Source organism: Poecilia reticulata, chromosome 20 (genome assembly GCF_904066995.2).
Source record: "Poecilia reticulata chromosome 20, P_reticulata-male-v2, whole genome shotgun sequence".
NCBI classification, from domain to species: Eukaryota; Metazoa; Chordata; class Actinopteri; order Cyprinodontiformes; family Poeciliidae; genus Poecilia; species Poecilia reticulata.
The window spans coordinates 7,800,121-7,823,808 of NC_088849.1; the positions used below are offsets into that span (position 1 = coordinate 7,800,121).

Here is a 23,688-nt window from a genome sequence, read left to right on the forward strand (position 1 = left end):
AATTCTAAAGTATATCTATTGTTAGACCAGACTAGTAATAAATTCTTATCAAATCCTTTTGGGATCTCTCACTGTTTGTGTATTTTTTGGTCCTTTCCCATGGAAAATGACGCTTGACCAGGGCTTGTGTGTTTAGCTGCATTTCTTTCTTGAACTGAACTATTTACACGAGCTAATTATGTCACAAACTGCACACATTATGTTTATCTTTCTTATAGAAAGTACTCCTTGTCCAGTGTTTCTCCTTGTGTGTGTCTGTTTTCTGTCCCTCTCTCTTATTGTTCTCTCAGCTGCTAGGTCAAGTTTCAGCTCCAAGGCAGTTCAAAGTGCTTTACATCATAAAGACATAATAGAGTATCCAATTATGAAATGAGCAATTAACATAACACTTTGTCAAAATGCCATCATCAAAATCATCGTGATCACCATGGTTACTGCTCTTGAGGTCTGATTTGCTGAAAGTAGGAAGTTGTTCATTTCCACTTAGCCACATACTTAATGAGGTTTTACCAACTAACAAACAAACAAACCCAAAAACAATCTCAATTTGACTGTATTATGATTCAGATCAAATTGGACTGCATGCAGTTAGATCTGAATTGTCTTAAACAATTGGATTATTTCTATATAATTGGATCTACGTTGGACATTTGCTATGAAACAAGCCGAGCTGAATTATTCATGCTTTTCAGACATGCACTGATCAAAGATTTGTGCCTCATTTCCAATGTGAAAAGATGACAGCGTCGCATTGCAAGTGAGAGGAGCTGCTATTAAACAGGGTTTTTGTAATAGGTTTTTTAAAAAAACAATTGGTGTACATTTTAAGCTATTTTTAGCTTCTTCTGTTAGAGATTAGTGTGATTTTTAAACGACATTTCCAAACCGACCAGGGAAATTGCAGAAGACATGTGTCAAACTCTGATCCTGGAGAACCAGTGGCCTGTGACGGTTTAGATGCATCACTTATTCAACAAACCTCAATCGACTGGCTCGACTGCCTCCTTCGCATGCAGTGAAGTTTTCTCCAAATTATAGCTACTCACGGCCTGTATGACCAAACAACATGAACAAAATTAGTTTTCTCTTTAAGCAAGCTTGTGCACCTTTTGTGCTTTGCATGACTTCACTTTAAAAGCTCCCTCTGGCGGAGTAGCTCTCGGGCATAGTATGTCCTGAAAATGAGTCAGTTCTTGGAAAACCTTCTTGTCCTGCCTCACTGAACCCAGCTTAAACTGATCTTCGTTTCGCATTCTTTCAAGAAATACCTTCAGCGCACTGTAAACTGGTAAAAGCTGGAGTGTACTACGACTGCTGGCCATATTTTTGTTTTGTAATTTGTTGCTGTTATTGGATAATTCACGCTGACTTAGCCCTTACGTGTTTCTCTGTGATTCACTTTGACTCACAGCTGTCCTCGATTAATCAGTGTGGGATTTAGCGGCTCTCTTTGTGCACACACTCTGCTGTACAGGAATTTAATGATTAACACACACCTACTTAGTATGTTTCCAGCAGACTTGTGCAATGACATACTGTAACATACCATCAGTGAGTAACGGCCTAAATGTTTGCACAATTGTTGGTCACCAATGTGAAATGTCACTTAACCTACATGATGTCTGGTTTACTTTTTGGTATGCTTTTGATTCGTGGGAAAATGAGCGTGTTCTCTCCTTTTGGAGGTGGGTTTAATATTCTCTGCTGATGCAAATGCCTTGTGGGAAAGCGGTTCTGCTCTGGGTCCTCTGAGAAAGCCTTGATGCCATTTTAGCGAGCAATATTCTAAATCACCCCTCACGAAATACCAGCCTAAAATTAGCCTCTGCTCGGGTCTTTTCACAAACCCTTCCAGACTTTCTTAATGGCAGCGGCTAAGCTTTGTTTAACTTTAGGCAGTCTATCCCCACTGGGTCTGGGATCCACTGTAAAAGCTTTGCAGCCTCCCCAAAAAAAGTTCCTTTTATGGCTTTTTTACTGCTCCCCAACTTAAAGTCACTGTAAATTGTCCCGAGTGCAAGACCACACAAGCCTTTGTTGTTTGCTGAATATCGCGTTGCAGTCAGAGAGCCTCGGTGTGCTCACAGATCTGCTGAACTCTCTTCGTGTTAATTAAGCAGCCTTTCAGGATATGTTACATTAGCTTAATTGTCCTGGGTGATCCTCGTTTTAAGGACCAGATAATTTCCTTCTGGGATTAAACTCGATGGGTCTTGTGACATATGGCAGACCTATTTATCCCGTCTGCCTGAAGAAACAAAGCATGACATGACCACACACACAATGCCCTGTGCGGGTAATAAATGCATGCCGTGTACAGGTGATAAAGCTGAACTCGTCTGGCAAGTTTGTAAGATGTTTTCATGTCATGGGAGAACCTTCTCAGTGCATCTACGCTTCTTTTTTTGTTTTGTTTTCCTTAGAGATTTATGATGATAGCTGCCTTTTTTTCTGCTGGAGCAGCTTTGTTGTAGGAGACTGTCAACGTCTGTGACTCTGTAAGGTCAAGCTTCAGGATTCCCACACTGCCTATGAGAAGTTGGGGACTGATGATGATGAGATTTGTTGGAAAAGTCTTGTGCTTCTTGTCTGTTTACAGCTGATTTAGGATGCAGGGAGGTCACACTAAAAGCTGGTGTCTGTCCGTTAAAATGATTAAATAGCAATATTGTAGTTTATTGTAGTTTTTGGGTTAAAACAAACAGAAATGTCAAATCGATCCCACACATAGGCTTAGGGGTGCCACTTCTCCACTTGTTCATGCCTTGGATTAAAAGTCAATAGCATTATAGGGATTTACTGCTAACTTTTTTATAATGTCCAAAATATTGATTTATGCAATCAGCAGAGATGAAAACTGAGCCAGGTTTGCGCTTGGAGGACTGAGAATCTCCTCCAGCATGTGCGCTAACTCAAATTAACTGATTGACACATTCGAATATAAACTGTGGTGGCTACATTTGTCTCCTGCGATTATCTGTCATGACATTTAAAAACACAAACTTAAAACAAAGATGTATAACATGACATAACTGCTTTGATTTAAACCAGAAAATAGCCAATACTCTTACAGCTGTTTCAAGGTGCCCTACTTTTAGCTTCACTACTATTAGTTGTCATCTGTCTCGTGAGTTGCTCGTGTTGTTAAGGTGGATAATTTTTATCACCCTTATCTGTCTGTTGTTTTGACAGGACGGCAGAAACTACTCCCCAAGTGTTAGTGCTTTTTTCCTCTTCCTGAACATTGGGTCATGCTCACGTGTGACTTGCTCGGCCTCAAACCGACTAAAGCTTGGTACTCATTGAAAGGCCAGCGAAGATGTTATTGGACAGATAACCAGCTGTACTAATGACTTACAACGTTTGATAAATTTAGGAACTCTGTCTGTGACATCTTGTTTTTTTTCTTTCTTACATTTATTCCTGATGTGTTGCAGATAAACAAGGAAACGACTCATCTGTGACATAAGTTGATTTAAAACACTTTGACTCAAAGTTCATTTCCCTTTATCTTGATCAGTGGACTATAAAATACCTCTTTGTTGTTTTCCAACAGAGGGATTACACTGAAGCCAATCTTTCTTCAGGGCAAACAGTGGCTCAACGTGGCTCTACATGTTTGTTTTCTCAGACAGGCCGAATACAAAGCGCCACAATAAATAAATCATAATTTTTTGGCTCGTATGAGGACTGAGTTTCCAGATACACATAGCCAGCAGATACTTTGATAATGTTAGAGCTGCTTTGTAGTACCAGCCGATGTTTGATCTTATGGTAAAAAAGGCGAGTCTGTCCTGTTTTTTGCACTCAGATTGCGATCGCAGTGTGGTGTTGAATTTGCCAAATTACAAGACTTACAAGCAAGAGGTAGCTGAACACTTCGAAACATTATAAAGTCCTACTTCAAATACATCTTCCATCAAGGAGATGCCGACCTTGTCACTCAACAAACTGTATCTGATGACCTTGTTGATTGAAGGGGTGAAGCAGAGTCTTGTGCTCACACTGGCCCCATTATCCATCTTCATTAGGTTGAGAACAGTTTGACTTGTTTGTCCCTTTTGCTGCAAATTTTTCTTTGTGACGCACGGCACAAACTGTTTTCTTGAAGCTGTTTTTGTTGTTGCTTTGACAGCTGTATCAGCATTGTCTCAGGATTAGGATGATGGCTAAAGCTAAATGCTCCACTCACCTCCCCGCACAGTCTCTTGACAGGTGCAGGAAAAAGGCCACCCCATCTTTAAGCTTCTGTCCAACAGACTCCCTACTCTCTGGCTGCTTGACACAACTTTTGGATCAGCTATTGAGCCAAATGCCTGAACAGTTTGGCTGCCAACAAGAGGTTACACGGTGTGTGTGTGTGTGTGTGTGTGTGTGTGTGTGTGTATGTGTGTGTGGTGGGGATGTGGGGGGGGGGCATTCCAGCTATGCTTTTCTTGAAGCATAGCTGGAATGCCAGCTTTCAGAGCTGGGCGGTAGAGGTGGTGTCCGTGTGGTGGTTGTGGAGGGGATGATGCATTCAGAAAGACAAGCTCCCTGTCTCTTGATGACGAGAGGGAAATGAAGGAGAGGGAGAGAGAGAGAGAAACATTTCAATACAAATATCTGAGTCAAGTTTGAAGTCTGCGAGTTCAACCGTCATTGATCATATTTTCTCATTTGCATTGACTGAATAAAAGCTAACAAGCTTGACAAAGGCAGTTGCTTCCAGCATGGCGACAAGAAAGCCCCCCCGTCTAGGTGTAAGGTGCTGTGTGTCTAGCCTAGGGGTCTCTCTCGCTCTTTGTGTATGCAGTCATGGGGAAAAATGGCTTCAAAGGTTTAAGATCCAGGGGAATGTTTCAGTGTGACCGGAGAGGTCTGCAAAGGCTAAGTTCCCGTGCCTTTTACCAGCTGCATGTAATCTGCTAATCCACAGAGGGGGCCATCGGTGGTCTGTCCACAGAAAGGGGGTTAGGGATGCAAGGGGGATAAGGGGTGTGCTGACCACAGGAGATATGCTGAGAAGAGAGAGGTGGGGGGGATACCAAGCCGTATTCTGACCCTTCATCTGCAGTGACCCTGCAAAGCATTAGAGGTTAAGTGGACTTTTTCTTTTGGTCAAGACCACCGTAAAGTGCTGCAAATACCTAAAATTCAGACTTAAACAATGGGGTCAGTTTTAGACATGGCTTGGTAAAGAATGTGGCTTTTCACCCCCAGGCTGCTGAAAATGAATCACTTTTGAACAAAGGTCATTAGTACCAGAGTTGCATTTGGTTGTCGCGCTAAGACAAAGAGCTGAAAAGTCTGAAGGGAGCCCGTTTGTTGTGCCTTCGATGACTGTCCTTTAAGGGGAATGAAGGATAAGGGTACTTGTCGGAGGAGTACGAGGAATGTCCAGCTGTAGTCAAATCGATTGGGACAAATGAAGCTTTTAAACGATGGCGGTCAATGCTTTCCTGTTCTGTGTCCCGTTTCTTCTCCTACGTGATTGGACCCGGTCCAGGTGGGGATCTGTTCGGGGAGGTCACAAGAAGATTTGGGTTTGAAGGATGTATTTCACGTCAGTCCTACAGTAATTCATTGCAAGAGTTGCAAGGGGAGGAATGCCGCCCAGTCGCTCTGAGTCGAGGCCCAAATGGAAAGCTCGAGATGACCAAGAACTGAGTCACTGATAGAAAGTATCCAAAAGGAGATTAGTAACATATGGTGTACATCACCCTAACTCAGCTGTTTCTATGTTTGAATTGTGATGCTTTTTTGCTCAACAGAAGTGCTGGAATATGTTACACTGCCCACCCAAGAACACCAAACAGTTAAATTATAAACTCAATGCATTTGTAGTACTTTAATAATAAGAATCCCTTCCTTTTAAGACGGCTGTAACAATGTTAATCATCGCTTTTTATTACCTTGACTTGTGAAGAACTGAAATGTTTCTTTTCATGCCTTCTGGATGACATCAGTGCATTCAGGCTTCAGATAAAACTGTAAAAAAAAAAAAAAAAAGTCAATCCAACTATGAACTATGGACACTTTGGAAATAAACATCAGACTCTGACAGTTGCCTGTACTTTGACCCCTTTCTTGTTCGCACACTAATGCTTTACACGGTTTTTATTATTATTTTGCTGCTTTGTAATCTGCTTTTCTTTTGTTACACCTTTTTAGAGGTGCAGTGATCAGATTTTTTTTTTTTAAGATAATTTCAGATCACTGGTTTTTGTGAAGACTTTACCTTGTGATACAATGTTCTCTTCAGGAAGGACCAATGTTACAAATTCATCCATGATGAGCATTCAGAATATTGTTTTTCCATAATTCTGGCATCCAGTAGTCACTAAATGTTCATTTTAAGTAACCAACCGTTTGCATTGTTGATCAATTGCAGATAAATAAATTTAAGTCAAATTTATTTTTGACACCACCCACATAAAATCCCATTTTCCCTGTAGTTACATTAAAGTTTTAAATCTTTTTTTTGTATGTAGCCTTTATTGTCATATCTTGTAATAATGGCCGTTTGATATGTGACTCCTTTAAATTTCGGGGTAAGGATGACATGAAACGGGCTGTCATTATTTTTGGAAAGCCGGGCCGCTGAAGCATCTGCTCAGTGTTTTAGTACCGAGATGTCATCTCGATTGTGAGCGATCTGACAATGTTTTCATTATGGATTCTCCCCCCACACACACACACACCACCCCACCTCGACCCTTTGCTCCCGCAACTCCTGCCCCAGCTCCCAAACAAGAGGCTGGAATGCTGGGTTTCCATGACGCTAATGAAGTAAAAACCTGGCAATGCGCTGCTGGCAGGCTCAGAGCCCCGCTCCTGATCTGCGGCCTCCTTCTCATCACGATCCGAGTCTGATCCCCATGTAGCCTTCATTCACCAGGGCTTCATTATGCCAAGGAATGGCTCTCCTTCTCTCCTAGCCGGCAGATGAAGCTGGGATGTGAGGGGTGGGTGCGCAGGGGTAAATTTGGGACAAATCCCAAGGGATAGCGCAAGCCCAAAAAACCACACAAATTTCTAGTCTTCGGTCAAATTCCGATACTCCCACAAATGACTCCTTTCGCACTTTTTTTTTCTTCTAGAGACTACTCAATTTGGAGCAAAAAAAAGCCAAAAAAACAAACAAACTCTAAAGCTTCTTTTCTCAAGGAGCAGGAAAAGCTGTTGTGATTTATTGGTCCATAAATGTGGCATGCCCATGAGGCAGCAAGGCTCACTGTTGGCTCTAGGACAACAGACAGCCTTGGACACTGCAGAACCGAAGATTTCCCTGTGGAAACAACAAAAAAACTGAACATCACCTTAGCAGTATGTTGCCTTGTGTGTGTAGGAGCCCTTGATATACATTTCTTTCGTTTTCTTAATTTCTCCTCCTTGTGAAGAATCACAGTACTTCCTCTAAAACAAATCCATCTTTTAAGATTTCCATTTAACAGTTCCTCCCCGCTGGGAACGAGCCGTTCTCTCTTTGTGTTTCACCCAGAGTGGCTGTGAAAGGGTTAAGTAATCAGTCTCTTTACATTATCCTGTGTCCTGCTGGGCTGGTGGATGCAGCTATAATGTCTTGCTAATTAGCTCCCTTTTAGGATTTAAAAAAAAAAAAAAAAACAGGCAACCCAGGCCACCATTGATGAGTGGAGCACTTGGAGATTGGCAAATGAAGACCCTCTGTCTTTTTGAGGAAGTTATGCTTTAAGTTTGCATTTAATAAATCTGTTGCTTTCTGAACCTTTATGCTTTCAGGACTTTTAGTTTGCCGGACAGACGATTCAGCCTATGGCTTTGTTATAGATATGCGCTGAAAAACTGGACAATTTTTAGCTTTGTGTGCTCCAACCAACTGCTCAGAAACTAAAACGGTGCCAGAAAACTCAGTGTGTGTTCATATAAAGTCAAAACTTTACAAAGATTTGGAATGTATCCACAAAAAAACGGGACTATAAGGAATAGAACATTTTGGCACAAGTTAGAGGTGCTTGTGGTAAACTTTGCCCTTTATCAAAATCATTGTGGCTCTGACTTATGTTTTCCAAACTAAATTTTATACGTGTTCCCTGTTTCTATGGTAAAAGAGTCCAGTGAAAATGATGTATGTGCATTGATTATGTCAAAATAAGTCATCTTATGTTGATGCATAGTTATACGAAAAGCACACTGGCATGTTTCCTACCTCATGTAGCTCTAAGACAAAAGCACAAAAGGCTGGTATGATGAAAAACACACCAGGTTCTCTGTACTGGTTGGGTCTGTACTTGGCAAATGATGAAGATAAATGAGCACGGTTGCTATGGTGGAAGATGGGATTTTACAGGTCCTGTGGAGAGGCGTTTGAAAGCATCATGGTGTACAGCTGGTTTGGACTAAGTTATGTTGGCAAGAAGTTGCTAACTTTTATACTAATAGTTGGTCTTTGAAGAACAGAGGATTCCCCTCTGTTCTTACATTTAGGATTCCCCGTCACATTAAACTGGTTGTATTCTCGTTCCCAGTCAGGGAAAATCCCACAGGTTGCGATAAAAGGGCCAACACAACCCAAATAAAGCATATTCAGTATTTAGTGGGAACACCAACATGCAGAAACCTTATCTGACTGTTCATTCCCCCTCCCCTTCTCCCGGGCCGCAACAAAATTTCCAAGTCTTGACCGGTCCGCGGTAATAAAAAGGTTGGGGACCACTGATTTAGCACATGCTAGTAGCAACACGAAGGATCAGCACTTTTACTGTTACCGTTACCTTCAGAAACTACCGTAATCAGTTCTTTTAAATCTAATTTTGGCAACTTTTTCTTTTTCAACCATAATAAATGTGATATTCAATTGACCTGTTATGACTCAAATTTTGGGTGTCCGCCCCCCTCTGCTGCTGCATCGTTGTGGAAAACCTGGAGCGGCAGAGATATCTGCGACTTTTATGTGTATATTTACTGGTAAAAAAAAACAAAAAACTAAACTGAACTTTGGGGTTGTGGCTTATAGTCTGGTGCGGCTCATAGTTTGGAAAATATGGACTATAATCCTTCCAGGATTTTTTCTGTGAAGAACCCAGAGAGGGTTATTTGGTTATTATTTATTCCATTAATAGTGTTATTTATTTCCTGACTTGTTCTGTGAAGAACCTAGAGAGGGTTATTTGATTGTGCTTTCTGGAAAACAATATATTTTAACATTTAGGCACTCCTATTTTTTGTTACAAACTCCAGCCCCCCACCAGAGAAGAGAAAGGTTATGTGGCCCTCACAGGAAAAAGTTTGGGGACCCCTGCCCTATGTGTTCATAAATTAACCATACTATATTGCTATTGTGCTTCCAAACTTTTCACCAAAGAGATCCTTTAACCTGTCTTTGCTATCACTGTTATTGGTGTATTTAAAAAAACGCCTGCGGTTAGGAATTCAGACCAAATTTGTTTCATATTGATTCTATTTATTCCAATAATACCCAATCACCCAGGCCTAATACCAATAGTACAGTAGAAACAAAGATAGTATGTGGTATAATGTCTATTAGAAGAACGTTATCCATTTAGGAAAGCCCAGCTGTGATTGTACTGTGCCGTCTCTCCTCTGAAGCAACCATGAATGTTTACTACAGTGGGTGAGTTTTGGCCGTCACACATTACCTGTCTGTTGGTTGGCGTGAACTTATCAGACCCATCAGCAACCAGCATTGTCACGGCGGCCCCAAAGAGCCAAGCAGCTTTTGGTCGTCTGGCAGCAGCGTTTGTCTCACTCTGTAGGGGGGGAAAGAGGGCTCACGAATAAAAGGCAAAACCGGGAGATGGCTAAAGTCTTTCTGATCCCTCTTTCCATGACGGTTAATCCGGGGCTGATCGTCAGCACAAAATGTGGCTTTTTTTCTTCTTCTTTTTTTACTGCCTGTAAACAGTCTGCATGCGTTTCCAGTGAGGTGTGACTAAGAGGCAACCAGCCGTTTAAACACCTGACGTAGATAATTATAGTGTGCGTTGTGTTTAAAGCATCAGATGACAACAACGTGTCCGTCTGCCTGTGTGTTCAACATGTTTACAGTCTAGTTACTGCAGAGCTTCTGGGCCACAGTGACAATTATGTTAGCATTTGGTTTGTTAGATGAGGGAACGGATAGAGGCGTCGCAGCTTTTAACCGTTTTGTCGTCCTCACGTGAGCGAAGGCTTCACCAACCTGTAATTCTAGCAAGTCGTAAAACTTTGTCGTCTTCTGACGTCTCACTCATTGACATGTTCCCTTTTATGAGCCCTAAAGCCTGCCAATAGCAGAGTTTCAAGGTTACTTGATAACAAAGTGCATTTTGTCCTTTTGTGAATGTGTGTGTTGACTCACTCCTAGTGAAATGTGTACACCTGGATGCCTGAAATGCCATTGTTTGTATAATTAACTGAGTGTATAGCCTGTAATTATAGAAATACCACACATTTAGCAGTTAGCTTGGATGGTTTCACTGCATAGATGATGCTGGTGTCTGATGTTATCACCAATGTGACCATAGTTGATTGAATCCTATTGATTTTTCTGATATTTTACGGAATACAACTTTGATTTTATTTCTGACCTTGACATTTAAATCACAGTGAGAAACATTATTTATAACCCTTGGAAATCCTACATACATGATGGTGACCTCACTATGGTAAAAATGATTAGTAATACTGATATTTTGGGCGGGTCAAAGGTGTCCAAGTTGAGTTATGTTCACCAGATTTTGTTTAGTAGCAGCTGATTAAATTTGGTTGAGTACAACAACAATATTTTAGGTTTTTATTGGTATAAAAGTTAGGGATGCACCGATCCACTTCATTCACTTCTGATACAGTTATCTAAGATTTAATATTGGCCGATACAGAAACACAAACATAAATGTCCTTTGCACCAGCACAGCACGCTGAAATACACCAATAGCATCACGAAATCGGTCAAACGTGTAAAAACAATACAACTTTAACTTGTTCAGTCAATGCAAGTACAAGCATAACAGCCAATGTAAAAGTAAATAATAAAGAAACTGAAACTGACAAAAGCAATAGGTTGGCTGCCTTGGTCAAAACATGTATAAATAATCTGCAACAAACCTTGTTTCAAATGGTTCAGAAAGTGCGATTCAGAATTCAAATCTAACGTAAAATAAATAATAAAACATTTTGTCGGTCAGAGCACAAAGCATATAGAGTTGGACTGAATAGAGTCGCTCTTATGGATCGGGCACATTGTTACGGATACTTGATGTAGATCTGTTTTCAATATCTGTTCTAATATGGATAATAATATCGGATCGGTGCATTACTAATAATTGTTTAACCGGGGATGGTTGTTGTTGTAAAAACACCCTCAGTGGTAACAGCTGACTTCCTGAAGTAAAGCAGTGTTAGGTAGAACTAATTGGGCCTTCCATTCTGACTTCCAGAGCATCAGGATTCCCTCCATCAGGCGGTCCACGAGCGACTCGGCGAGCTTCTGCGAGTCCTAAAGGCCATCATCAAGAAGCACCAGAGCCTCAACTCTGTGGACATCCTGAGCAAAGCTGGAACAGTGATCGCCACAGTCAAAGGTATGCTGAGCTTTTGCCAGCTCTGCCTACAAAAAAAAAAGTGTAAACACACACAGCGGAGCTGTCAGGTTTCCTGTGAAACATGCCAGCCACTCCTCCACTCTTCCTCTGGTCTGTTTTCCGTCTCTGCCATATCTGATCCTCCCTTCTCTCATGACAGCCTACTCTGCTGAACATGCATTTTCTATGTCCTGCAAGAAGAATAACAAAGCTTCTTAGAGGGTCCGTAAATTGTTTTCAAAAACAATCAGCTCCTTACAGGAGGCTTGGAGATGTAGTTAAGCTAATATGTTTTCTTTTCCATAGCCTTTAGATCTAGTCGGGTGAGCTTTACATTTAACTTGAATTTGACATAAAACATGTGATGCATTCAGGTGACAAAAATATATAGATGATATGAGATGAAATTTCAGCAATATTTATGGCAAACCAACTATTTTTGTATTCACAAATGGAATAAAGGTTTAATAGAATACGGTCTAGTCCAGGTTTGATTAAACCCTGTGTCTACACCGATAACTCCACGGTGCTCCTACTTCTAAAAACATTAAAATACTCAAATGGAAAAGATTTTCTAAGTTTTAAAGAATCCAGGTTTTACTATAAAACAATTCACTCTACGTTTAGTCAAAGTACTTTTGATTTTGAACACATAAAGAGTAAAGTGCAGTCCTCAAAGGAAGGCCCAAAGCAGATGCAAACATTAACAGTAACTAAATTTCAACCGAGTTTAATAAAAAAATCCAAAAAGTGGTAAATATCTCCTGTAGCCTCCTCAAAGAGAATTCAGTCCTTATGTATCAGTTTGATCAGGTCAACTAACATTAGGCAACTATTATAATAAGAGACCAACTTGAGAACTGCTTCCTTTTTCGCTTCAAAATAAGAGTCTGAAACATGGCTACAACAGAATATGGAGCTAATTGTTCTCACCTTGATAGCCTCATGATAGCCTAAGCTAACTTCACCAACAACTCAATAACTTCCCAAAACTGTGTTCACTAAGACAACATATATTATTACAAAAATCTAAAATTAATGCAACCTTTTTTGGAATAGTTAGCAAAGTTTAAAAAGATTTTCCAAGATAAATGTGGAACTTCAGCCCAAAATAATGATTGATTTTGCTATGCTTTACTAAAGCACAATTGAAGGATCTGATTAAGACTATAAAACTTTTGAGTGGGTGATGGGGTGGAGGTTATAAACATGTCATTTCCTGCTCTTTATCTTTGAATGCAGCCTAATTTTGGGCAATAAAACCAAAACAGATAAGTATTTTAAAAATCTGGAGAGTACGGAGAGTTGAAACTGGAAAGCAGGAAGTGCATAATTTAGCTGTTGTGGAAAAAAATATTCCAAATGTCCTTGTTGTTAAGACTGATTAACAACACACCAGAACAAACTCCTAAACAAGTTTCCACAATAATCTGCATGCAATGTAAACATTAAAGGTTTTAATGACTAATTCTGGGGATCTTCTGCCACTAGGTGGTCAGAATTGCTCACTTCCTGACCCTCCAAGCCCCACCCTGCTGTCCTCTTAGTAACGATGTGCTACTAACTGTCCACATATAAATAAATTTTAGAGCCAAATCTCAAAACTTTTCAGTTTGAAGAAAATTAGGAAAGATGGGGGGTGGAAGAAAGATATGATGAAGTTGTATCACATTTTATTCAATTTTAACTTTCTAAGAAAGTAATTTTGACTCAACATAAGATGAAGTACAGAATTCCTCCCATGATTCTTGGAATGAAATCGTTTACCGCTCTACCTCGGCTTGGTATTAAGTTCTGCAGGACCCCGAAGCGGTCTCCGGTCGTCGAATGTTGGACAGGTCTTTGCTGCTGACGAGTTGCTTCGACGGTGTTGTGCGTTTTCCATGCAAACAATACCATTTTTCCCAGATGATGTAACTTCCACATTTGGACCTTTGGTTGGGGCCTGAGCAAGTAGTGGCATTGTATTCCAGCAAGCCTCAGGATGTCCTGTTGAGTGGGGGGGAGGAGGAGGTTAGGGGTGGGACAGGAGAGGAGGACATTCAGCGACACAGGAGTTGTGTCCTTTTCATTGGAGGTGGCCACAGTAGCTGCTCCAGGATTGCCAAGAAGCTTCCCAAGGACAACAGAACCTGTTCAAGTCATTGTTGCCTGGACCGTCACCTGTGGCCTACTCAAAGACAATACCATCTTTTTCTTTTTTTTTTCCTCAATGGATCTGTTTTTGTTGTCATCTTCACGTTACTTAAAAGATTTGGAAATGTGGGATTTTTAAGGTGGTTCTGAAGCGTTTACATATAGGACTTGTTGCTGGAATCAATGAGGCTTATTACGGTTAGAACGAGGCCTGGAAAATCCTGTTAAGGTGGGTCGTGTTTTGTTTTACATTTAATTTAAGAGGTTTCTACTAAGAATTGGGACATACAACGGAGAATGCTTCGTCTCATTTGGAAATCTTTACAGGGTGTGCTACATTAGTTTGATCAGACATGAAGGAAATCGTTAACCATTTTTGTTGGCCTCTCCAATAGATGACAAATCTATTGAAGGTATTTTCCCCTCGTTTTAAATTCCAATAAAACAAGCAAACCAGAAAAATAAAAATAACAAATAAGAATGTCTCTGTTCATCGACAATAAGGTTGGATTTCCACAAAGGTTTCTCCGTTCTCGGCCTTTGAACTCTAGAAATCTTCATTGTTCCAGTGGTAGGGAAGGACCGAGGAAACGACGGAGGCAGCAGAGAGCGCGCGCTCCATGACATCACGGTCGAAAGGTTTTCTCTGCTTTTTGACCGTCTTTTTTTGGGGGGGTTATTTTCTTTCTTCTAAGTCAGAACAGGAAGTTTATTGTGAAGACTGATTACAGCCGTATTTACGCCGCTTTCCCTCCCCCACCTTCATTCTGTCCTCAGTCATCACCGTGTTTAGACTCGCAGCAGGAAACTACTGCTTGGCCAGATTACAGCAAAATATACACACTTGCAGTCTCCTGCTTATCTCTACAGACTGCCAAAGTTGTTTTTGGACGCTTCTAGAGGGGAGGGCACTGGGTGATTTTCGGATTTTTCAAATCTCAGCATGTAAACAGATTGCCAGGAACTTCAGGTTCTTGAGGAGTACATCGTGACTCCAGAACGTTTCATTAGCGACATGTTTGACATCACCAACAGGATGACGATGAATCATACCATGGAGCTGATGCCTCTGAACAAAGGAGGCACACAGCATTCATCAGTTCAGTATCCTGCCAAAACCTGACTCGGTCTCTCTTTATTATATGTTACCAGGAGTGAACTTCAATGAGGTGAACGAGGAGAACAAGCAGAAGCTTTTTGGGGAGATCTACACCGCTATCGACACTTTGGCGTTCACCTTTGGCAATGTGTAAGTAAGATGTCTGTGTTGGGCAACCATTGTGGATACAGTTATTGTAACAAGGTGATTGCTTTTTAAATAGATTCAGATCATTTTGTCTTTTTACCACTTATTTATCCAGTTTTGGCACTTTTGCGCTTGTCTTGTTAGCCTGTCAAATTGCTTCAACTCATACCTGCAGTGATTACGAGTAATTTAAAGTAGATCTGATATGAATATCTGTATCTGTCCTGATATAAAAAACTTCTAGCTCTATTCAGTCCAATTCTATGATTTGTACTCGGAGCAATGTCATGCTTTATTTAATTTATATTTAGAATTCCTAATAGCTCTTTCTGAACCATTTGAAAGAAGGTTTGTTGCAGTTTATTTTTTACATGTTTAACCAAGAAAGTCGACCTATTGTTTTTGTCACTTTCAATTTCTTTATTATTAATTTTTACATTAGCCGCTATACTCTTAAATGCACTGGCTGAACAAATTAAAGTTGTTTTTACATGTTTGACCACGCTTGTGAAGAGGTTGGTGTATTTAAGTGTGCTGTACTGGTGCAGAGTTATAAAATACATTTGTAATTCAATTCATTTATGGCTGTGTTGTTAAAAAAAAAAAAAAAGTACTCAATTCAACACCATTTTTCTATATTTGACTGGTATCGGCCAAGACTAAGCCTTGGCTATTGGTATCGGAAGTGGAAAAAAAGTGGATCGGTTCATTTCTAATTTAAATTAGAGATTCGCCAGTCCATTGGCAAGAATTTCCAGTCACTGAACATTTGATGGTGTTTAAAATTGACTAATTTTGTATTTTTGTTATTTTACGTTGGATTCCAAACCATTACTCTAGTCGAGAAACCCGACACATTTTTTTGTCTTTCTTATGTGTTGTTGTCCTTGGTGAAAAAACCTGAATCATTCCTAATCAGAATCTGCAGGTCAGTTTTGAGTTGTTTTAACATAGAAGAAATAATCACATCACTTTGCATTTTAAACATAGTTTTGGGAGTTTCTGTCTTTTCTTTTAGAAACAAAAGGAACGTAAGCTTTATTGATAGATGACAAATGCACTTATTTTATTTTTTTTATATAATTCTTGTCCGTTTCCTTGCCTAATCTTTGCTTTTATTTTTCTGTTTCCTCTTCCAGAGTGTCTGACTTCCTTATGGGAGATGTAGAGAATGGATCAGTGTTGGGGCTCCCCCTGACTAAGAGAAGCAGGGTAAGGAAAGTAGGACAGGTGGCCTTGTGTTAGAAGTTGCCGCCTTCTATTAATGCACCTAAAATAAAAACAAATGGCTCATGTCAGTTAATTCTGAGCGGAGTTTTCACAGCAGGATGTAGCTTACTGAAACCGAATATGAAGGATTAGCCAGCAGAGTTCAGAGTTCAAAGGTGAACCAAGCCCTCGTCGGCTGACGCAGTCGCCTTAAACATCCTCCCCCGGTGATAAATTGTTGTTGTTTTCCTCCTGGATGTTTTACTGTAAAAGTGGTCTAAGGAGGAAGTCATCTCTCTGATAAGGACTGTGCCATGCATTTTACTGGAGCATTCTGTTTTTCAAGGAGGAAGCACTTCCTTTCCTCCCTTCTTTGTATTATTGTTATTTTTAATTTTTTTATAAAACCATTTTGTGTGTTTTTCAGTCCTCTGAGAACCTCTCTGTGGAATCTGGAGGATCCGGTCCTGAGAAAGATGATCCGCCAGGTAAGACGGATTGAACACACAGCTACTGTACTCTCTGCGCCCACTGTGTGAAAGAGTCTGGATGAAAACTAATCTTCTCACATTGAGAGGCAAGAAAAAAACAAAAAACTTGCACGTAAATGATGTGTAAATCAGTATTTAGGTGGAGCTGGTTCTTATTTTCTGGAGCTATTTTTTTTTTTTTACACTGCCTGCTTTGTCTGAAGGATTAAGTAGGTAATAAACAATCACCTTACTGACATAATACTTCTGCTGTCAGTGTTGGTTAGCCTTGACGGTATTAGCCCATATTGCTAGTAGTCAAGGTCAGACTGAGCTCTTCCTGGATATGGCGTTGTGATCGTGCACGTGACACATCCAGCAGGTTCCGGTTCGTAGAGCCTACATCGGTCATGGCGGAGCCCACCTCTTACAAAGCTTTTCGTTGGATTTCCTTCGCAATCACAGGGCCGTCTCCACCGGTTCGGCTTGAAGAGGTGGACAAGACGCTGCAGCGGCAGGACAGCGGAGTGGAGTCTGTGCTGCTCTACGCCAAGGCGTGGTCCAAGTACACCAAGGAACTCCTGGCATGGGTGGAGAAGAGGATCAGCGCGGGTGAGTTGGACCACTTGTATATTTGTAATTGTGCTTCTAAAGGCTTTGGTGAACAAGACTGTTCAACAGGAAAGCATTGAGAGCAGTTTCTTGCAAAGACTAAAGAGATTTTCCTTAAAGTGTTGGTCTTTTACTTTGAGACCGAAATCAGCTGGTGAAAGAAATTGGGCAGTGACTCATCCTGACTAGTGATTAGCTGGTTACGAACTCGGAAATCATATTATTTTCTTACCACACACCATCTGTAAGCACTGAAGGCAAACCTTCTCTTTGTTGAAGTCGTTACTGCAGGAATGGGAGTCAAAGTTTGATGTTTTTACTTCATAGCTACGCAGATGATGCCCAGCTCTACATTATGATGTCACCAGGTGATCCTGAACCCGTCCATGCACTGAACAGATGCTCAGATCAAACTAATTTCCTCTGATTTCAAGGATGTGTCACAACATTCTCCAGCTAAACAGAAACCGAACTGAAGATATAACTTTTGAACCCAAAGAGGAACGATCTAGAGTCAACGCACAGCTTAATTTATTACAGCTAGAAACTAGTAATCAGGCCTGGAATCTGGGTGTAGCAATGGACTCGGACCTGAACCTTCAGAGCCACATAAAAACGGTAACAATGTCGGGCTTCTATCATCTGAAAAACATTTCAAGGACTGAATGACTAATGCTCTTTTGTAAAGTTTCTAAAGTCCCTACACTGGCTCCCTGTAGCTCAGAGAATAGACTAAAACACTTTTGCTAGTTTATTAATAACTGAACGGCTTAGCAACCCGGTATGTAAAAGATCTGCTGCTGTTGTATCAACCTTCCAGACCTCTCAGGTCTTCTGGTCTGCTCTGAACCAGAACCAAAAATCAAAGGAATTATAATAACTGCCTGACGGTTTTGAAGATGATATTTGACATATGTGATGTTTACTACTTGTTCATAATTTGTTACTGTATAATGTTTTTATGGTATGAAGCACTTTAAACTGTCTTGTTGCTGAAATGCGCAAATAAACTTCACTTTTAAATTAAATCCAAAATCTGTCAGATAAAGCTTCATCGTTGGTTCAGTGTTTGCTTAATTATATTCCCAGCATTGTTGTGTTTTCGTTCGTTTTTTCCTTTAGTGCTAAATGAACTCCAGTTCCAAGATTTTGCTATAGTCACCACTGTTTGCTCAGCTTTATTACTGGTTTTATGTCCAAACAAAAAGATTTAAAGAGATTCTGAATGAGGGGCTTTACTGCAGGTTTGTTTAATGATATTACCTAAGCTCAGGGTTTGAGTTTGTAGTGTGAGATCTTTTGTTTGTTTGACAAGTTAATGAATGCTTTCAGCTGAACGCACAAAGCTCACATTCGCACTGTACAGGACAGACCGTAAAGTACCATCGATCAGCAAAATAACAAAAGCGGCGTTCAGAAACAAACTGGAAATGTTCTCCTTTTACTTGCAGATGTCGAGTGTGCCAAAAGTTACGCCAAGATGGCCGAAACTGCCAAGACTCTCGCGAGTCAGCAGGTGAGGAAAAGGAGAAAAAAAAGAAAATGCCGCAGCTCATTTCTGTATCAGACTAATCACAAGTGCTGACGTTTAGGAATTTTTTATCCTCCCACCTCTAAGGAGTTCATGCCGTTCCGTGAAACGTACATGGCCGCTTTCAAAAACGATATTGAATACAGCCAGCTGGTACTTCAAACCGCAGCAATACTCCAAAGCAACAAGTTTGTTCAGGTAATCCATGAAACCAACTGTGGCTTCAGATTTATTTTATTTTTTTTGTAGGATTGAAATAAAAGATCTTAAAGACGGTGTGTCTGTGTTTCAGCCTCTCCTGGGTAGAAAGAATGAGCTGGACAAACTACGGAGAGAGGTCAAAGAGCAGTGGCAGAGAGAGCAAAAGAAAATGGTGAGTGGTCAATTCTGCTTAGCAAAGTTAATTTAGAATAGAAAAGAACGTACTTTAGTGATCCTTAAGGGGAAATTACTTATTTGTTGACGAGCTACTCCATCCAAACTGTTAAATACTAAATACTAGTCAATACAAATATGACCTTAAGCGATGTACAATTTATAAAATATATACACATAAGTGTGACATTGTAAGTAATTTAAATATAACTAAATGTAAAATAAAGTAATAATAAGCATGCACATCTTAATCCATAAATAAATCTATAAATGAGTCCAAATACATTAAACTGTAAATATTTTTTATTTACTACTGCAAAATAGTCAAACAGTGGTCAAACAAAAATCATCAGATGTAAAATGAGTGCTTGTTTATTAAAATCGATTCTAGAGAATCACAATTCCTCATGCTGCGAATTCTGAAGAATTTCAAATTGCTAAAAACAAATTGACTTTTAAAATGCATCTTTGCCAGTCGCCCACCTCATACATTTTCAATAGTTTTTTTTGTATATATTTTTTTATATTTAAGAACAACCCAAGCAGCTAAGCTAACCTAATGCTGGTAATTAAAGTTACCGAATTTGACACACAAACCCCAATTTTGTCTAAATATGAACTGATGGGATTCAGTTTTTAAATTAAACCTTTCTATTCCTTTGTAGTCTTTTCCTCTTGTCAGTCAAATCATTTTAAACAGTAAACCATTAAGTAAAAAAACTAATTTCTGAATTAAAAATCAGACCGGTAGACACTGAAAGATTTGCATCTCGGATGTTTTTTGTAGTAATTTCTCAGAGATGTTTCTGCCCGTTAATTACCTTTTTTCTTTTCTATTTTTGTCTCCAGCAAGAGGCAGACAGCGCTCTGAGGAAAGCCCGGCTGCTGCAGGCCCAGCGGCAGGAAGAGTACGAGAAGGCCAAGGTGAGCACCAGCCGCCTGGAGGAGGAGCAGTCTGCAGGAGGAGGAGGAGGAGGAGCAGGCACAGCTGCAGCCAAGCAGCTGGAAAAGAGGCGCAGGCTGGAGGAGGAGGCCCTGCAGAAGGTAGAGCGCATCCTCCAGTTTTTTGATTTATTTTCTTCCTTCCGAGTATCCCCCATGTTTAAGTTGTTTTGGATCCTCACTTTTTCAGGCCGAGGAGGCCAGGGAGCACTGCAAAACTTGTCAAATCGACGTGAGCGTGAAGAGAGTGGACCTGGCCAACACCAAGAGTGAGATCATCACTCAGATCAGAGAAATGGTCTCCCAGTGTGACCTCACCCTCAAGGCCGTAAGTTCACGTCTGTAACCTTCACACATGAGGCGTAGATGGAAACGGAGAGACCAAGCAGCGCACGATTTCACCGTTGCAGGTGACCGTCAACTGGTTCCAGCTGCAGCAGGCCCAGGTTGTGTCTTTACCCGTCAACCACCAGAGCCTGTGCGAGAACGCCAAGCAGTACGAGCCGGGCCAGCGTTACATCGAGTTTGCCCGGAGCCTGCCGACCAACGGGCCCCGCCTGGAGTCGCACTCGCTGGATTCGCCTGTCACCCACAACGCCTGGTGAGATGCATGTAATCAGACAGATTACGGCTCCCAACAGGGCTGCTGCGCAGTGTTGTTTTAGTTATCAATTAATCGGATAAAAAAATTGGTACATTTTGCTGACTTTTTTTTATTTATTCAAACCTTTTTTTGTACAATAATAGAAATACATTAAGAGATGAAAATAAATAAATAATTCAGTCAGTTTTTAAAATAAGAATATAAACATTTTATTGCATACATGCAGTAACATACAGGATTTCTATATTTGATCATTTGTAGCATAGGATGCATCTGCATCAACATGCCCAGCTCTTTCTACAACTGTTTAATAAATGGATTACAAAAGATGCTGTTTTTGAAAAAAGTATGCCACTTGAATTTGTTGTAGAGCATGTTGACAAAGTTCTTTATTTGATCTTAAATGAAAAATCTACATATTTTTTGTAAAATAATTACAGGAAATTACCTTCTTTTACACTCTAGTTGCCGATTAATTGATTACAAAATTAGTTGACTTATTATTTCAATAATTGATTCATCGCGATTTATCTGATTAATCATTTCATCCTTCAAAGACTCCCTCACAGGGCTCCAGCAGCTACACTCCACGCTGCAGACATTACTGGATCGAAGTTAATTGTCTCCCCACAATGTTCACAATTCTTTTGATAAAAACAAGCGAGTCTTACGAATTTCGGGATGTAATTTTGGTCCCATTGACTGGACGTGTCTTCACACTCTCTGCGATAAATATACGCTGGACCTCACGGAGATTGTTTTGGAAAGCGTAACGCGATTGGGGCGGCGGGCTGCTTCCTGTGGAAACGATTGCGGTCAGGGGTTGGCGCAGCTTCCTGTCAGTTCAGCTCAACTTCTGTCATTTTCAGCTCCCACTTTGCTAAGATTAGCTGTCCCGCTAATTTGGGTAATTGACGTTGGTCGTCTCTCTGAAGTGTTTTTAGGGGGAAAAACTACCCAAAAAAAAAATCAGAAAGGGTATTGTTGACATAGGTTTGTGATCTCTCACACACACCCATGCACATACCAGACGGATGGGAATAAGAGAGCGCTTTGTTCTCACTTAGTTTTCTCCCAGCCCCACCGACTCTGATCCCTCTGATCAAAAGAGTTCAGCTTGGGAGAGAGGAAATGAAACTTTGGCGCATACACACACCCACGCTCGCATTCACCCACAACACTGCTCCCCAAAAGCTTAAATATAGAGCGAGCGCTGACCTACTTAGTGATGTATTGTAGGACACTTTTGGTTAACAATGGAGAGCATCGTTTGTTGATGTGCAGGAGTCAGTTAGTCATCATTATGCAGTAGTTTATTTGTGTTTGGTGTCCTGATCTTATGATATCAGGATTAGTCAGGGATCCTGTCACTGCTGATGGAATTTACTAGCATAATTAGCAGCTTGATGCCTGTATCTATCAATTTAATTATAATTCAGCGTCTTAGTTCTGAGTTTTGGCTCATTTGCTTCCGTTTTTTTGTGTCTTCAGGTTGCCTTCAAACAAGCGCTCACTAAGTGGGAGCCACTCCTCCCACAGCAACCTGTCGCAGACATCCGTCACCTCCGACGTGGTGGGTGGAGAAGACGTGGACGGTCACAGCAACACCCACCACGCTAAGATCGCAGAGAGACGCTCCAATGGTGGCACCGACATACAAGGTAGGTTCGCTTCAGTGGGTTAGACATTTTTAGGAAAACAAATGGAGGGAAACTGTGCAATTTGGGCCAGAACTTAGGATTTTTATTTTTTTGTGTACGAAACCTTTCCTTAATAATTACCATACTACTGGCAAGAAGGAGTTTTTCCTTTGTTTCATTTTCTATGTAAACCCATTCTGCTTAAATTACAAGCTTGTGATTTTCTTTTCAGTCTATCTACTTTCACAATAATAAAAAAGATTAATTATGACAATTTCTATGTAAAAGGTGTTTTCCCATATAGCTAATTTACAACATTTCAAATATTCCTGAAATATCCCAAATGTATACATTTCAGATATGTTTTTTGCAAAATGAGTGATATTTATATAAATTGGACTACATGTTTTTTAATCTGGAGCAGTTAGCAGCTTACTCTGTTTTGATATGACTCTTTGATAATTGGGCTCTTCACTGTTTTCTTCAGCAGACCTTACTTGACATTCTAAGATCGCTTCATTGTATTAATTGTATCCACATATTAATACATAATGCAACTAATGCAAAGCCTACAATACGGTTTAACAAGATATTTAAAAATGCTATTGCTCACAGGTATTAAATTTTGTCATGGAGACTTTAATCTCACAGATTGTATGCATTTCTTTCTCTGACAGAGTTTTTCTATCAGTCAAAAGTTTACGTTGTCTCACGTTGACATCTTCACTCAATGAGTTCTGTGATTGAAGGCAGTTGAGACTATCAGTAACAGGCTGCTAATCCTTGCTTGCTAGCTAACAAGCAAAAAAACAAGCCATTAGCAGCCAGCTAGAGAGCCATACGCATATGAGAAGCATATGCGTATGGCATATGAGGCTCTTGAAATTTTTGTTTTGGCTCTTTGCTTTTCTTTTGTACATCCTTGTCATAAATATAGGTCTTGAATGTTTTCCATAATGGTCTTTAAAAGGTCTTAAAAAGTCTTATATGTAATAAATGACCCTCATACATCTTATGATGACATTCTGAATCAGAGCTGTTCTTTCAGTGACAGAAAGTACAGGATGACCTTTACAGATATGAGTATCAGTGATGAATGAACTCCCAACATTTACTATAAATATTGAGAAATTCCACTTCATTTGTTGCAAATGTTGGCATTGGAGAGCGTTTAGGAAGGTAGACAGGTGCAAATGTTTTTTTTATTCATGTTTGGATTCCCCTTTCTTTCACAGCACTTCGAATTCAGGGTCCCTTCCGCCCCTGGGGTTCAGCCAATCAGGGCGGTGGGATGTGCAGCGACTCGGAAAGCGCCGGAGGGAGCAGCGAATCGCGCTCCATGGACTCGCCCACTGCAAGTCCAGGTATTAGACTTGCACC

General features: G+C 40.4%; 1 protein-coding gene across 2 annotated transcripts in view; it reads left to right on the top strand.

Annotated features, from left to right (window-relative positions):
- arhgap29a (Rho GTPase activating protein 29a) overlaps nt 1–23,688 on the top strand; it is a 36,158-nt gene that overhangs the window by 5,874 nt on the left and 6,596 nt on the right. The window contains exons 3-15 of one of the 2 annotated variants that reach the window (XM_008438338.3): nt 11,400–11,543; nt 14,832–14,928; nt 16,065–16,137; nt 16,562–16,622; nt 17,070–17,216; nt 18,668–18,732; nt 18,835–18,945; nt 19,040–19,120; nt 19,972–20,166; nt 20,255–20,392; nt 20,475–20,665; nt 22,160–22,329; nt 23,544–23,672. In XM_008438338.3, the coding sequence (XP_008436560.1) occupies nt 11,400–11,543; nt 14,832–14,928; nt 16,065–16,137; nt 16,562–16,622; nt 17,070–17,216; nt 18,668–18,732; nt 18,835–18,945; nt 19,040–19,120; nt 19,972–20,166; nt 20,255–20,392; nt 20,475–20,665; nt 22,160–22,329; nt 23,544–23,672 (1,602 nt within the window). Of the gene's footprint in view, nt 1–11,399; nt 11,544–13,622; nt 13,909–14,831; nt 14,929–16,064; nt 16,138–16,561; nt 16,623–17,069; nt 17,217–18,667; nt 18,733–18,834; nt 18,946–19,039; nt 19,121–19,971; nt 20,167–20,254; nt 20,393–20,474; nt 20,666–22,159; nt 22,330–23,543; nt 23,673–23,688 lie in introns of those variants that run through there. The other variant, XM_008438339.3, reaches the window with a different exon arrangement.